Here is a 15786-nt window from a genome sequence, read left to right on the forward strand (position 1 = left end):
TTTTTTTCCTCTCCCCTCCCCGCCCCCAGTTAACTAGCCCTTATTTTGGGGTCCTTTGTCTTTCTTTACAGCTCTTGCCCTCCTCTTCCTCCTGCAGAACTGGACTGCAAGGTATTTGGTAATCACGGGAGGCAACAGCTGCAAGCCTTGTGCTTATCACAGGGAATCTGTGTAAATGGGCACATACTGTACTACTGGTTGTGCGCATATAACCTTATGCGTATGCAGACTGGCCTGTGGGGGCTGTCAGCGGTAGCGGCCGCACCTTTCTGTCTTCTGTGATCGCTCTTGTCCCAGTTGCAAGGGGTTAGGGCAGGAGCGGGCGTGCCTACCTCCTTCCTTGGCCTCAGGGATCTGCCTGAGCGGGAGTCCGAAGGGGGACGGCAGCGGCTAAGGAGGCGCCGGGTAAGGGAGATGAAGGGCTTGAGAGGGGCTACAGCCCCCGCCGGACCCGCGCCCCGACTCCGTGACAGGCTGCGGGAACCGGAGCTGCCCCGGGGGCCGTTAATAACCGGGCCCCGGTGCTCGGTCTCCTCCCTCCCTCCCTCACACGCACCTCCAGCGTTCCTTCCAACTTTCTGCTGCCCACCGACACCGGAGTCGGCTCCGGCCGCTTCACCACCGGCGGAGGTGGTGGTGGGGGAGAGGCTTAACGCTGAGAAGCCATCCCGGCCGGCTCCCGAGCGGCGGGACCTGCGGTAAAAGCGGTAAAAGCGCCGCTTCCCCCGGCGGGGCGGGGACCCGTCAGCCCTGACAGGAGGGGCGGTGGCAACGGCAGGCGCGCGTGCGCGCTGGCGTGAGCGGCGTCACGCATGCGCGCTTGGGGGCGCCGAGACCTCTACCCGGAGGCAGCGCGGCCGGCAGGTTAGCGGCGGGGGGCCCGGGCCGGGCCGCGGCGGGGCGGGGCGGCTGTCTGTCAGTCCGTTCGTTCGTTCGTGCGCCCGTCCGTCCGTGCGTCCGTCCGTTCGGGCGAAGCCCGGTGGCGTCCTCCGGTCCCTCATGGGGGCCGAGGCGGCCGTCCCTCGAGTCACCTTGCGGTTGGCCGGAACCCCGAGGGGGCGCCGGGCGCTGGTCTTCCGCGGGCCGCTGAGGCGATGACCCTGAGGCGCGGGCCGCGGCGGTTCGCCCCTGCGGCCGGGGCGGCGGGGGGTGTGTGGGGGGGTCTGTGGCAGCGCTCCGGTTTCTCGGTTGGGGAAACACGAACTGCTGGGGTCGGCAGCGACCGAGCCTTCCCGCGGCGGCGCCGTTTCGCTGAGGAGAGGAGGAGGCCGCCGAGCTCGGCCGGGCCCCGCCGTCCGTTATCCGTTGCGTAACGCGCGTCAGTAACGGACGGGGAGGAGGCCGCGCCCGCGCTCTCGTGTGCCCGCGCTCTCGTGCCGCGGCCGTGGCCGTGCCGCTGTCGTGGCCGCGCAGCCGGTACCGCCGCTCCTCGGCGCCGCCGCCGAAGGGCGCGTGACGGCCGCCACGGGCGGCGTGACCGCGGCACCGGTCGGTGAAAACGAAGCTGGTGTCTGGAAGCGCGGTTGTTCCGTAGAGCGGGGTGGGTGTGCTCATCTTTATTTCTTCACTGAAATTTCCACTTTGGTGGTGGGTTTTTGCAGTTTATATATACAGACGCTGGCGTACCATGCGCTGTATCTCAGGCATCGGTTGCCCCCAGCCTTTTATTCCTTGACAGGTTTTTCTCCTGTGGTGGTTGTACTAATTTCATTGTTGCGGGAGAAAAAAAAAAAAATCAAAGCACGAGATTAAGGAGGCTTGCTTTGAAAACAAGGTGCTTAAAACAAGTACTGTGACTTAGTTTTAGATCTCCGGCTTAATGTTTCTTTTCCGCTTTAGGTTGTGTTTTGTCAGCTGTTGTCATCGCATCTGGGTGATGGAGACCAATTAAAATTTAGTATTAATAGTTGTGGAACTGTGGAACAATTCTGGCTTGCAAGAAGGCAGGGCGGTTGGAACTAGATGGTCTTTAAGGTCCCTTCCAACCCAAACCGATCTATGATTATATGATGAAGTAGAGCTGCTTGTTATTAGCAAAGAATTTATGTATCTCAGCATGAGCTAGCCTGAAGAATCTTTTTTCTTTTTCTTTTTTTTTTTTAGAATACCTTTTAAATACTCACATATTATATAACAAATACATTAAACCACATAGAATACAGAAAATACAGCCATATAGCGTAAAGGGAGGAGATATGATAGGCAAGTGAACAGGCTCACAAGATTCAAGATGTCTCAATAGCCTTATGAAAAATGAGGTGTAAACAGAACAGGGTACCAGCCAAAAGGGTAAGGTTTAGATTGGGAAGGTGCTGAATGGGATGGTAAAGTCCTCCTCTTCTTGAAGCATTTTCCGTGAAGCTGTGAGGAGAGCCTCGAGACTACTTGGTGGTCAACTCCGTTGTCATTTGTCTGTCTAAAGCACATGCCCTTCTGTGCAGGGAGGTAGAAAGATTTGAGAGATAGCTGGCAAAGCATGAAAGAGGTCAGGGTGTGGCATGTTTTCCGAAACAGGGGGGGGGAAGCATTATCTAAGATCTTGCTTTTGTTCGATATAACATCTCTCTGTAATTTGAAAGTTAGACTAGACTAATGTCTTCTAAACTCTGAATAGGTCAGTCCCAACTCTGGAAAATGTGTTGTGGCTCACTGCTGATCATTGTCAAACTTCTGACTGAAACCAGATTATGTGGTTTGGAGGCCAAGTACAAATCCATATGATTATGGAGTATTCCCGTCATGTTTTCAACAGCTGGACGGTTCCCTGAAAGCCAGCTGTGACTAGGGAGCATTTTTGAAAAAAAAATCTGCTTGTGTTTTGCATGAATTCTTATGCAGGGAGTTATCTTTCATATTGGTTTTTGCTGGAAAAAGGTGTTTGAGGTTCAAGAGTATGTTGGGCAGTTACTGCATATGTAGAGCATCACCATGTCAAAATGTCAAAGTATCAGCCTTGCTCCAAAAACTGGAGTTACTAAGCTTTTGAAATCAGTGGGTTGAACTAATCTGATAAACCTACTAAAAAAACCCAAACCAAACAAACACCTCCCCTCCCCCAAAAAAACCCCAAACCAACAAAAAAAACCCCAAACCCCAATTTTAAAGTGTGAGCTGAAACTTCTGAATTGAGGGATTTGTGTCAAAACCCAACATTTTAAAAGAAGGATATGCTCTGCTCCATAGCTGTTTTGCTAAAACTGTTGTAGTAATTTAAACTATGCTGTCACAAAAGTGCACATTCTGTTGCTCTTTCATCAGTTTAAAGATTCAATAATTGTAATTTTGCCTTCATGGTTGACAGGTAAAAAGGCCTTTTTGCATAGTAATTTTGAGAAGTACCTGTTTTATGTACTAATCTTCAGATGGGGAATCTGCAGTCACGTCCAGCTATTTTAGATCCTCTAAACCCACAGATATATATTCATAGAATCATAGAATATCTCAAGTTGGAAGGAGCCCATAAGCATCATCCAGTCCGTGTATTGACAGACACATAGTGCAGGTTAGTTATTAAGTCACTGAATACAGAGCAGTTTGTCTACTATGGGATGTAAATTGTCCAAGTGTTTCGTTTTAGGAAAGGGCTAGCTATCTGAAAACAGGACTTAACTGCTTAGTGCAGATACTGTTGCATTTGTGACAGAGGGACAGAGTACACTGATAAGCAATTAAAATAGTGGAAGAGAAGTGATGACTTTAGGGATCTTGCGTGTTTTGCTTGCATTATTACTTTTTAGATTAGTCTTTCAGTACGGTGTAAGTAACAAATGGGGGATCAGTGATTTCTGGCGTCAGGTGTTGCAGAGAAGAATATCAACAAACATGTCAGCTGTAGGAAGGATTAAGTGGCAAAGAGTTATGCTTAAAATCAAACAAAAGCATCATCTTTGATAGCTTTGCTTTTCTGGAGCAGGTGTGCCTTTACATTTATGCAAACTTATTCTAGAAGGGGAAGACTAATTTTCCACTGGGAAGAGTTTTCCTACTTCTTTTAATGTGGATTTTTGGATGAAAAATCCCTAAACTGTGGTAACTAACATTAAATATGTCATGTAAGCTGTAATATCACATGCCTGTCCTTCAGAGTTTTGCCCTCCAAAGTAGTTGTAAGTTACCTGTATTAGAAAATGTAGTTTTTACTGCTGTGTATACACAGTACAGAAATACTCACTGGTGGCTACTGGACAGGGTACAGAGATATCTTTTTATATTTTACAAATCTCTGAAAAAACTTTCTAAGGAGTCATAAGTGCACAGGGAAGTCAGATATCTTTTCCTTTGGGATTGTTCAGTGCTGACATGGCTTTGCCACTTGGGGTCCCTTTCAGGAAGGGTCCTGTCCATTATCAGAACAGGGATTAAGGCTCCCGTGAGCTCTTTTTGCAATGTAAGAATGTGAGGCCTACATATGTAGTTGAACGTAATACTGTTCCTGGGGTTTAGTGATTTCAAATAATGGATTGGCTTCCATAACTTCTTTGAATTGAAGTTTGTTTCTGATGAAGCAACAACGATGTGAGGATGGCTTTTGTGAACGTTCTTCAAAGGTCTTGCACTTCAGTATCAGTGAAGTATGCAGAGGGCACTAGTCATAGACGTTTATAAATGCTTTGGATATAATTTAGCTTTTATGCTGTTAAACCTAAGATTCTTACAGCTTCCACTACGTTTCAGATCCATGGCTGTCCCACCATCATACAGTGACTTGGGAAAGTCTGCCAGGGATGTCTTCAACAAGGGATATGGTAAGTAACATGACTGTGGTTTGATAACCTTTCTTTTTTTTTTTTTTTCTTAGGCATCTTGAAAATGACAGTAAAAACATTACTACCCCAGAGATCCCCTAAATACCTTTGGGTAGGAATTCAGCAGAGGCCTGGAGCATCTAGCCCCTTCTGAATTTGAACTTTAGACATGTATCAATGAAAATGCTGCAGTAGGCAAAGAGTTAGAGGGGAAAGTTATGAGTTTGACCTTAAGATGCACTCCAGGAAAGTCTCTGAAGAATGCTGCATTTTTTACCTTCTAGTTTTTGTATTTAGAGGCATTAAATCAGTCAGATTCACACAGATTGCCATAGGAGACCATATATGGCAACAAACAGGTTCCTGAGGTAGAATGATCTTCATGTTAATCAGAATAGCCTATTGTCATAGCCATAGTGGAAATAATTTCACAATGTTTGCATTCCTCCTCAAAGAATTTAAGTGGATAAGTACTGGTATTAGTCCCTTTTCTGGGAGCAGTACTAAAAGTGTTGACATTTTTTATCTAGTTTTGTGAGTGTGATAAAAATTGCATTTGTGTCCCAAATCCATATGCTACATAAAATTAAAAACCGTTCTGGTCTGGTCTCTGCCACCCTAGAGTTCAGGCTTTGCTAAAATTAACTCAGGTTCCCTGCTTTAGTATCAGTTGTTTCAGGCTTTTCTACTCTGTGCAAGGGCCAGGTATTTCCCTAGATTCATAGCAGATTAGAGAGAAAAGGAAGAAAGGAATAGTATCTCTGTATATGGCATTGGTTGAAGTAAGTTGAAACATATTTTTCTTGGAGAAGGGGAAAAGAAAAATTCCTGCCCTGCAATCAGAAATATAAAAGGAAATTGAGTAAATCAGAAGACATGGTGACCATACTGATTGGTCCCAGACTGCAAGTAGCTACAGAAGGTGGAGGTACTTGATGATGGGTGACTATTATGACGATAAATTATGAGGCCACCCACTTTGAATTGTCAAAATTCCTTCAATCATTCCTCAGTAAGATCAACAACTGTTGAAACATGCAAGTAGGTTCTTTCAGGTCAGTGTACCCTACCCGCTGTACTTTGGGTTGTTGGAAATAAGCCTTGCTTGTATATTGTGGTGAAGCACATGCTGTATGCTCTTCTATTTTCAGGATTTGGAATGGTCAAGTTAGAGTTGAAGACCAAGTCTTCCAGTGGTGTGGTAAGTGTTGGGGGCTTTCAACATCATCAGCATTGCAATGGAAGGACAAATTCCTGAACTGGTTGGTGGTAATAACTTGCTAGCAGGTATTGCTTCTCTCTTTCAGTTCTCATTTTAAAACCTGTAGCTGCCCGAGGTATTTCTATAATGGTGTGGAACTGATGTAGTGGTACTTCTTTTCCTGCAGCGTGCAAGAATTTTCACACATTTTGTTATGGACCTGGGGCTTTCCTCCCCGTTCCCATTCCAACATCCCAAACATAAGAGTTTCTTCACCCTAAATAGCTCTTATTTCTGCTTATGAATGCAATTGAGTTTCTCTGCTGTTGTTGGTTTTTATAGGATTTTGAGTCCAGACTGGCTTTTTACCCAAAAGGCCAAGGGGCAAATAAGAGCCACAGTTTAACTTAACTTCATTTTCACTCATCTCCACTGTGCTTATAATGCAAGGTTTAACTAAAACTAAATAGTACTCCTGCAGTACCCTTTATGTAGAATTTGAGAATGTTTTACAGATGTTAATTAATCTTTAGCACTTCAGGTAACTAGGAAATACTATGATCCCCACTTTAATGATGGAGAAGTGGAGCTTCCTCATGATTTCACAGGAGGGCTGGCAAAACCAGGAATGGGTTTCATAATTTTGGTCTTTAACTACAGGCATATATTGTTTGCTAGATAAGCTTACTCCTACACTGAGTCTCAGTTCTGTGAGTGCTACCACTTGATGCTGTTCTGGTTGATAAGCCATGCTGCTCTTCAGCCTACTTCATAACCATATTTGCCTTAGCTCCCTCCTTCTCTTGCATTCTTATCATTCAAATGGTGTAAGCAATTTCTTCTGTATTACTGTATTCTGTCTCAATTGAGCTATTGATGGACTACTTGCATTGTGCACCAGGAACATGTAGGCGTGAGGAACTATGTGGTCTCTATATTATGACTGCTACCAGTTACTGACACCTCACGATATGCATAGTTTTCCTGGCTGGAAGTTTTGATTCTCAAATAATATGCTAATGGTTAATTATGCTGTCTTCTGAATGTGACGGAACATGAGCAACTGTATTAAGTTTTAAAATGGGCTTTTCCTTTTCCATGCAACTTTCGTGTTGGATGTTTATACAGCTGGTAAGAATAGTGACTGTTTTGGCATGTTAGTTCTTTATTGCTTTGTCTAGTGAGGTTTTCTGTGGTGCCTACTGTTGTTTATAAACTGTTCCATTGGTTTTAGTCATGTTATCATCCACATCATGAAGTTTGACTGTGTCCATAGCCCTTAATCTGCTGTATGATCCATGTATGTAAAGCCATTTGCAATCTTTGTCCAATAATCCACAATAAGAACACTGTAAAAACCACAGGAGGGAAAACAAGATTGATAGAGTTGTCTGTTACTTCAGGTTTTGTGCTTGTTAGTGTTTCTAATGAGCATTCTGCTGCAACAAAATGATATTTTGGGGATGGAGACAATGTCAGGGACAAAGTGTGAGATCTAATTCGTACTTGGGTAGTAATAGTACCTCTAATTGTTATGATACATAAATGTTTTGGGTGTTTTTTCTGTGGTCTTAGAAAACAACAATGGTAGTGTCTATTGGTTGTAATTGTTTCACAGATTGCAAGTGGTTTGGCCTAGTAAGTGCATGGTGTTTCTGAAGACACTAGCCACCATAAACTAGGAGGTCAGTGAGAAGCTGAGCGTGACTGCTGATTCAGACTGGAGTGTGACATGGAGACAGAATGAGTTTGATTTTCAGCTACAAAAAATCAAAGAATTGCTTCTACACTAGATGGTTTGATGAGACGTCTCTAGTTTAGACAGTTGAAGATTGACGGTAGCAGATGCTGACTGTGTGCCTTCTACCTCCAGAAGCAGATCCAGTTCTGACACCTGGCAAAATCCTTTGGCTTTTGATCATATGACAGCACAGGGTGGTTTTTTTTCTTTGGCTGTGAGAAAAGCATTTTACAATCTTTCTTCTGCTTGGTCTGAGAATCAAATCAAGCCTTTTTAATTGGTTACCTGCCCTAAGATCAGAAGAAAGTTACTTCAGAATTCTGGTGCAGGTTTGAGATGTCTTTACGCTAAATTTGTGGAGGTGACATCAGAGCAGTGTGTAGCAATTATGTCTTAAAGGATAGTCTAACACATCCTGACTTGCATCACGTATTTTTGTGTTATAAAACTGCTGTGCTGTTGTAGTAGTGCATTAGCTTGAGTAAGTGTCTTCCCCCACTGGTGTGTAAGGAATGTTACCTGGGTGTACTTCCCTGGCACTTCAAAACCATTTAAAGACGGTCTTTGTACACTCTGCAAAGTCCAGAATTGTGAAAGTAATGTACACAGCATCCAGGAATACTGTCCTAGAATGAGACAGATCTGGAAAGTCAGGGTTCCAAAGCTTGGATGTGTTGGCAGCGGATACATGGATACTGCCATCTCTTAAGCACTGTATCTTTCAATATTTAAACTTCAAAAGAGGTGTAACTTGGAAATGTAATGGCAGATTAATTATCTTTCTTCAAGAAAAATGTTTGAGAGATAAAGACAACAAATGAGATCAGTTCTCAGATGCTTCTTAAAACCTAGCTCATACACCTTGAGCTTACTACTGTGAAAATATCCCTACTCATTCCTTTATACTCTGTTCTGCATGAAACACTGAGTAGGCTACCTCTGAGTTATTCCAGGAGGAGAGATGTTTATTGAGACTTCAAGTCCCCTGAATAACAGGAACCTCTGGTGTGTGGGGGACTACTCAAACAGCATAGGACAGCATGTTACAAGATACATATTATACAAAATTCAAAGTTGTTGGTTCAGTTACACTAGTCAGTGAAGGACCAGCCTGATGTCAAGGTGCCACTGGGGTCAGGTTATTTTCTGATGCTGTGAAGAAAAAAAGCTCTACAATTTTAAGATGCCTTAGAAAGGGGTGACCTTCTAAGTGTAGTAGCTGGCTGAAGTAATGACAGAGAACTTAGGTTGAGGGAGAAGGTGCTAAGGTCATCAACATGGTATATGAAGAGTCTAAGTGACAACCGTATAAAGGGTAGCATGAACAACGTTAGGGTGCAGTAGTCCAGAAGACATTTTCACTGCTAAAAGGTGGAAAAAGAAATAAAGAATGAAGAGGAAGAAACACATGAGATGTTTGGAGAAACGAGAGAAAAATCAATGGGTTTTTTTGTTGCTATTCATCTAGCAGAGTAAGTTGGATGTAGGATTGTATTTCTTAAGGGAGAGTGGATTTCCAGAAGGACCATAGTGGTTGCTATTTCCTGCACAACTGGGACACTGCTGGTAAGGTGATCAAGGGAATTAGAGGAGATTGTGAGGAAAAATCCAAGGATACAAGCAGCTTTGTATCCCAAGCAAGTATCTTTTTGTATTTGGGTATGGATCCATGTGAAGGTGCAGAGCAAGTTGTGGAATGTTGAAATAATAATTGCTACTTTGGAGCAGAAAAAAGATGGCAGAAAAAGGGGTTTTAGGTGTGGGGGAGGTTGGTGGATAAGTTAGGAAAAAAGTCCTGTAAAAATTAGAAGGGGGGAGCAGGTAATCAAATCACGATGCAGATGAAAAGTAAGTGAGGATGTCAGGTCTTTGTGTAATAGTGCTTTTTCCAACCTAAGCAAGTTCCAGGGCTCTATCAGCACACCTCAATAAAGGAAATACCCAGAACAGAGATGCCAAAAGGAGTAGCATTTTGTGATGCAGAAATAATTATTTTTGGTGGGGATAAGGAAGAGGAGGAGGATTTTGAGGATTCTGTTCAAAGGTCTAAGGGTAGCAAGTGTGAGTGCTAGCACTCAACAAGTGGAAAAACTGAATGTAATTAAATACCAGAATGCTGAAACTCATATTATGCTCTTGGCAGGAATTCGCTGCAGCTGGTTCTTCCAACACAGACACAGGCAAGGCTTCAGGCAGTCTAGAGACCAAATATAAGATCAAAGAATATGGACTTACATTCACACAGAAGTGGAACACAGACAACACATTGGGAACAGAAGTTTCCATGGAGGATCAGGTAAGAGGAAGTAGATACCCTGAAAATGTTTCTGCAACTGGTATGAGAAAGTCTTGAGCAGAGCAGAAAACACTGAAGAGTGAAAGTTGCACAAAACTATGTGGAGTACTAAAAAGAAAGAAGTTATGTATATTTGCAGAATGCACAAACTGAGAGAGCGCGTCATGAATTTTGGGGGCGGGGGGGTGCAAGCATTCCCACAGCACTTGCTGCTACGTAATGATGAGTTACTGCAGTTACAGGGATGCAAAATTAGCTAGCTGGTTGAATGAACATCACTATTATCCACTCCAAATAGGAGTTTTTGTTTAAAGACGCACGCTAGCTATGTAGAACTGTCACGGCTGCAGTCACGCAGGGGAAGCAAAAGAGGGGTCTCGTAGTTTTAAATGCTCTAATACATAAGGACTTAAGTTTGGCTGCCTTGAGATAGGATATATTTTAGAAGATTGAAGAGAAAGGTTAGTGTTGGCAGCTTGGCACTGCTTACACTAAGGATTGCTAGCATACAGCACTCTCAAAACACGCGATTCTTTTTCAGAGTAATAGCTTTATGCCTTTCACTTAGTGCCTGAAGCATAAGGTAATGGTGCCAAAGTTGGTAAAAGTTCTATGATGCCCTCCGCCGTGTAAGGCCATCAATTTTTGTAGTTAGAGTTTTGCACTTTTACCTGTGCTTTAAAACTGAAAATGCTGTCCAGCTCAAAAAAGGGTGGGAAAGCTGAGGCAGGTAGATGGTTTGGCCTGTGATGTAGTACTGTGTCTTAAAAGAATACCTGTAGATTCTGAGAGAGATTCTCGAGCTACTGCGTGGATTGTTGGAACTATAGGGAATAAGCAAACATGAACTGAACAGTTTTCTTTCTTTAACATAGTTTCTCAATTTTCCTGTCAATGCTAGATTTGAAATCTTCCTGTAGTAATGTATCTACAAAGTGTGTGCTGTTACAGGGCCTCATTGTGGGGAGAAAAAGTCCAAATTTTAATCCCTCATCATACAGCATCTTCAGATTTTGTTGTAAAAATATGTGGGAGACATTATGGTTGTGTTTTGTCTTCTCTTTAGACAGGAAGTAAAGCTACAGTAGTAGAATATAACGTTTCAGCGGAGTTCTGAGCAGATGTCTCTGTTTTTCTTTGCAGTTGGCTGAAGGATTGAAGGTGGCTCTTGACACTACATTTGTACCAAACACAGGGTAAATACTTTCTGTCAACTTTATCTAAGGAGTGCTAGCATTTCCCTGTAACTTTGAATTAGAAATGCTTATTCTGGTCATTGTGTAAATGCTCAAAATTTACTGCAGAATATTCTGCAGGCGCTGTAGAATTTGAAGGCAATGGATAATACCGGGCTGAGAAGGACAAAGTCTGCTAAAAATGATTCTTCAGCTTTTTGGCCATTGGCAAATTTGTCGTTTTGCAGTAGGTATTATATTTTTGTAACTCTCCTCTTAAACAGCTAGGTCTTACATGGACCATTTAACTTGTATCATCTTTGTCATGGTGTTGACAGTCCTGCTGCTGTCAGCACAGTGCCTTAAGGACAAAGAAAAATTTATTTTTTTCCTGATGCTTTTGTGCACAACTGAATGATGTAGAATTGCATAGCTATTATGATAGGCAGTGGAGTAGTACTCTTTTGTCTTTTTCAATTATCATAGAATTATTTTTGGTAGGTAATAGAGCAAAGGAGAGGTGTTTTATGTCTGGATAATGCACAAAGCTTGAGACTGCTTTGTAAAAAATTACTGCTATTTCTTTATTATTGGGGAAAGCCTATCAGGAAAATCAGAGTTTGAAATACTGTTTGGATGTAAGAAATTGGAAGCTAAGTCAAAAATGAGACCCCAGGCCTGGGATGAGTTACAGGCAGCACGGTGTTCTGCTCTGTCTTCAGTGGGAGAGAAAGGAGGTTGGGGAGAGGATTAAGGAACTGATAAAATTTTGTCTCGGTTATGTTAAGTTTGAATTGATAGCAAAATGAGCACAAAGACGCATTGGAGAGAGAGGAAGAGGCTTCTCCACAGGGACAGAAAAAGGCTGACTAAGTGGATGATGCCTGGAGGATGAGGAAATTCATTTTTTGATAGAGGAGACTGGTATCCAGCAGTGAAGAAGGAAGGAAACCAAGCACTGCACATGAAGGAGCAGTGGAGAACCCAGCAAACAAAAAGTCACTGAAGGACAGAAAGGCCAGCTATTGGTGTGGGATATCATGGATGCTCCTGAAAGAAACCAATGATGCCATAATGCATTGTACTCACTTGTGGAGAACAAAATTTGAAACCTGATGGTTTTTAGAGCATTAAGCAGAAACACTTTTGTCTTTTTTGCTTCTTGAGGATGTTAAGGAGTTTAAGATTCTGGAGGAAAAAGCGGCACCACGTAAATATACATAATACCAATATTACCCTTATCCCATGCCCTCTTCAGCAGCTGTTAACATTAAGTTTTGAGTAGGCATTACAGTATGGCCTTAAGGGACATACGAATAAAACTACATATAATACATACTTGTATACTACCAGGGATAAAATGGCATGTTTCTCTCTGCAGGAAGAAGAGTGGGAAGTTGAAGACCTCCTACAAAAGAGAATATGTAAATCTAGGCTGCAACATAGACATTGATCTCTCTGGACCAACCATCTATGGCTGGGCAGTGTTGGGCTATGAAGGCTGGCTTGCTGGCTACCAGATGGCTTTTGATACAGCCAAGTCTAAGCTTTCGCAAAATAACTTTGCCTTGGGATATAAGGCAGGAGACTTTCAGCTGCACACTAATGTGTAAGTACTATCTGAGCCTAGAAAAACATTATCAGAGGAGCCAAACTAGATGAATAGTGAGCACTAACAGAGTTAGGTGAAAGGTGGCTGGATGGAAGGGGATGCTGATTTGTTTCAAAATAATTTAGATTTGGTGTTTTCATCTTCAGTACAACTAAAGCAGGGCCAACTTTCCAACCCTTGGCTGTCTTTTGAGACCTTGTTTCAGGGTAATTTGGGGGTTTGTGTATATAAGGTAGTGGCATAAAGGCACTTTATAATGTTAATTTGGAATTAAAATCTGTAAACTTCAACTTCTATTTTGGTGCTAGATAAAAGAGCCTTCAATTAAGCTACTGTACCTTCCCCCCCTTACCACCAGACAGAGAGCTTCCGGCTCAGAAATGCCTGAGGTGGAGGAGAGAGGTGTGTGTTGCGTTGTACTTGAGTGTTTCCAGCTGTCATCACAGTGTAGCTCTAGTCTTGGCATTCAGATGCTCTGAGAGTCTTTGAAGATGGTGTATTTGAACAACTAGCATGTAATAACATCGTTTTCAGCCTCATCATTCCCATAACTGACTTAAATGTCCTTCTGGATTTGTCCCTTTAGGCATTATCAGAGGCTTGCTTTCTTAAGACAAGCACGCAGGTTATCTGGGTGGTTTTTTTTGTCAGAACCTCAAACCATAGGTCTCAGCTGGTGGAAAATCTTGTTCCATTCTGCAAGCAAAACTTATGTTTCGGGTAAAAAATGTGAGCAGGAGTCTGCCAGGTCCAGCTAGGAAGTAGATGAGCATGGGTCTGGGGAAGTATTGGAGCTCTTGCTTCATTTTAAGAGATAATGATCAAATGATTGTGGGGCAGGGTTAATCTGAAGAATTACTATTACTAAACAAGGCAAGGCTTGACACACTTGCATCTATTACAAACAGGAATGATGGCACCGAGTTTGGTGGGTCTATTTATCAGAAGGTTAATAACAAGGTTGAGACATCAGTCAATCTTGCATGGACTGCTGGCAGTAACAACACACGTTTTGGTATTGCTGCTAAGTACCAACTGGATGAGAAGACTTCCATTGTGGTAAGAATTTTGTTACAGGAACAAGTATTTCAAGCTCCCTTAAATACTGAAAATTTGTGGTATGAAGCAATTGCTTTAAATAGTTACTGAGAAAGCATGGTAGATGGCAAACTGTGGGTTCTGTTGTGGTTCAAATTTAAATTGGGACCTCACAGGTTGTATTGGTGAAATGATTAAAAAAACCAACTGAAGCACGGTTTTGTCCATGGTGAAATAGCCACTAGTCAGACTAGTGTGCTTGGAGCCTATGCAAAATGTGTTTTCAAGAGGTCATGAGAGGATGCAGTGTCCTTTTAATTCTTATCGAATACACAATGTAAAACTGTACTATAGTAAAATGATGGAAGTTCAGCTAAGGTTACAGCCTTCTCCTAACAATTAGTTAACCCTTGAAAGTCAGCCCAGGTCCAGAGATAAGTGTTGTTACTGATGCTTGCAAATTCTTGCAGAAATGTTAGGGACAAAAAAGGGTTTAAATAGTGACAAAGAAGGGTTCAGGAGACAAAACATGTCCATGGGGAAGTGACAGTGAATAAAAGTACCCGTGTATGTTCTAACACTAAGAACTGAAGTAGCAAGCATTTGTTACGCTTCAAAACAAGAATTGGTTCCAGGACAATTCAGCCACAATTAAAGGTGGGAAATACTATGGTAAACACCTTAAAACTTAGTAATGCAAAAATGGGTTTGCATATTCATATATTTATTGCTCATTAAAAAAAAAAATTACTACTAAGCAATTTGTGAACAGGAGTCTGTGAACAAGACAGACTTCATTGGCTACTAAGGGACTGTAGTAACTAGCCCTTTAAAGGATATAAAGAGACAGTGCTGGGAGCAGTGAAGGACAGGGTGGCATTTTATGTAGGCATAATGGGTTACAGTTTGAGGGAAAGATTGGAACTATTACTTAAGCTGGAAACTCTTGAGGACAAAAGGAAAAGATTGGAATAACCTCTGCTAGAGGTTAGTCTACAAGTAGCTGAAAGAGTTAATGCATAAGCCACCTTCTCAGAGCAGTGGGACAATCCTGTCTGAATATTTATACACAGTGTATAAATACTGTGGTTTCTTTTTTCCTGTAGGCTAAAGTGAATAATGCCAGCCTGATTGGAATTGGTTACACTCATGCCCTCCGACCCGGTAAGTAAGTCTAACTGGTAGCAGCAAATAGTATCAGTACTACACTATGAGTTATTTTACTGCTATCTCTAGAACAAAACAGATAAACGAATTAGCTAGAAATCTTACATAGGCTCATAGAAGTAAAGCATGTGTACGTACAGAAGTTCCTATAGCAACTGAGACACATTAGTGAGGCTCAAATACTTGAGGGAGGGCATTGTACAGGGATATCAGTGTATGAAAGGTCTCATTACTTGCTTTCCCAGGTGTAAAGCTGACCCTCTCAGGCTTGATTGATGGCAAGAATTTCAGTGCTGGAGGTCACAAAGTTGGTCTGGGATTTGAGCTGGAAGCTTAATGCAGCTTTAAGTAAAACAACAGGTGGTGCTCTGGAGGACAAAGGAAAAGCGTACCCAGTGTGTTTCGGCCTTAATCTTACTCTGAAATTTCAAGAAGTGTGAACTTTCTACTCTTCCAAAGAATCATTTTAACCCAACACTGAAGTCCAGAGAGTGCCAGCACATCAAAGGAAGATACTTGAAGGCATGCATGGAAGTTGTGATGTTTGTGCCACATTTCACTTCAGTTTCCCATATTTTAAATCTGTTCCTAGAAACAGAAGAGAAATCCCACCTCTTCCCATTATTGTATTGCATCCTGCATGTCCTATACTTCACAGCCTTTTATAAAAGGTGGTGTCTGTGCTGTAGTGGAAATTTGGGGTTACATCAAAATGAAATAAATTGGTCACAGTTGGAACATAATGGTGGTGTGTCTTGTCTCTCATCCTGCTGTGGGGTTTTGGGGGGTTTTTTGGTGCAACTTTTAAGCA

At 42.6% G+C, this 15786-nt stretch overlaps 1 protein-coding gene across 2 annotated transcripts; it reads left to right on the plus strand.

Annotated features, from left to right (window-relative positions):
- Positions 1 to 759: 759 nt before the first annotated feature.
- VDAC3 (voltage dependent anion channel 3) lies at positions 760 to 15718 on the plus strand. Of its 2 annotated transcripts, none has more exons than XM_049830976.1 (9): positions 760 to 864; positions 4675 to 4745; positions 5897 to 5946; positions 9831 to 9983; positions 11127 to 11179; positions 12540 to 12767; positions 13679 to 13829; positions 14915 to 14972; positions 15221 to 15718. In XM_049830976.1, exons 2-9 carry the CDS (start codon positions 4679 to 4681, stop codon positions 15310 to 15312), a joined length of 852 nt encoding a protein of 283 aa, XP_049686933.1. In that variant the 5' UTR covers positions 760 to 864; positions 4675 to 4678; the 3' UTR covers positions 15313 to 15718. The 2 variants fall into 2 exon arrangements, with proteins under 2 accessions (XP_049686933.1, XP_049686934.1); XM_049830977.1 differs by having other exon boundaries at positions 822 to 864; positions 4658 to 4745.
- The last annotated feature ends 68 nt before the right edge of the window (positions 15719 to 15786 follow it).

Source organism: Accipiter gentilis, chromosome 28 (assembly GCF_929443795.1).
Source record: "Accipiter gentilis chromosome 28, bAccGen1.1, whole genome shotgun sequence".
In the NCBI taxonomy this organism is placed as follows: Eukaryota; Metazoa; Chordata; class Aves; order Accipitriformes; family Accipitridae; genus Astur; species Astur gentilis.

Coding starts and splice junctions, on each gene's coding strand:
- VDAC3 (XM_049830976.1), top strand. CDS start 4,679: ATGGCTGTCCCACCATCATACAGTGACTTGGGAAAGTCTGCCAGGGAT. Junction 5,947..9,830: donor CCAAGTCTTCCAGTGGTGTG/GTAAGTGTTGGG, acceptor TGCTCTTGGCAG/GAATTCGCTGCAGCTGGTTC. Junction 13,830..14,914: donor ATGAGAAGACTTCCATTGTG/GTAAGAATTTTG, acceptor TTTTTCCTGTAG/GCTAAAGTGAATAATGCCAG.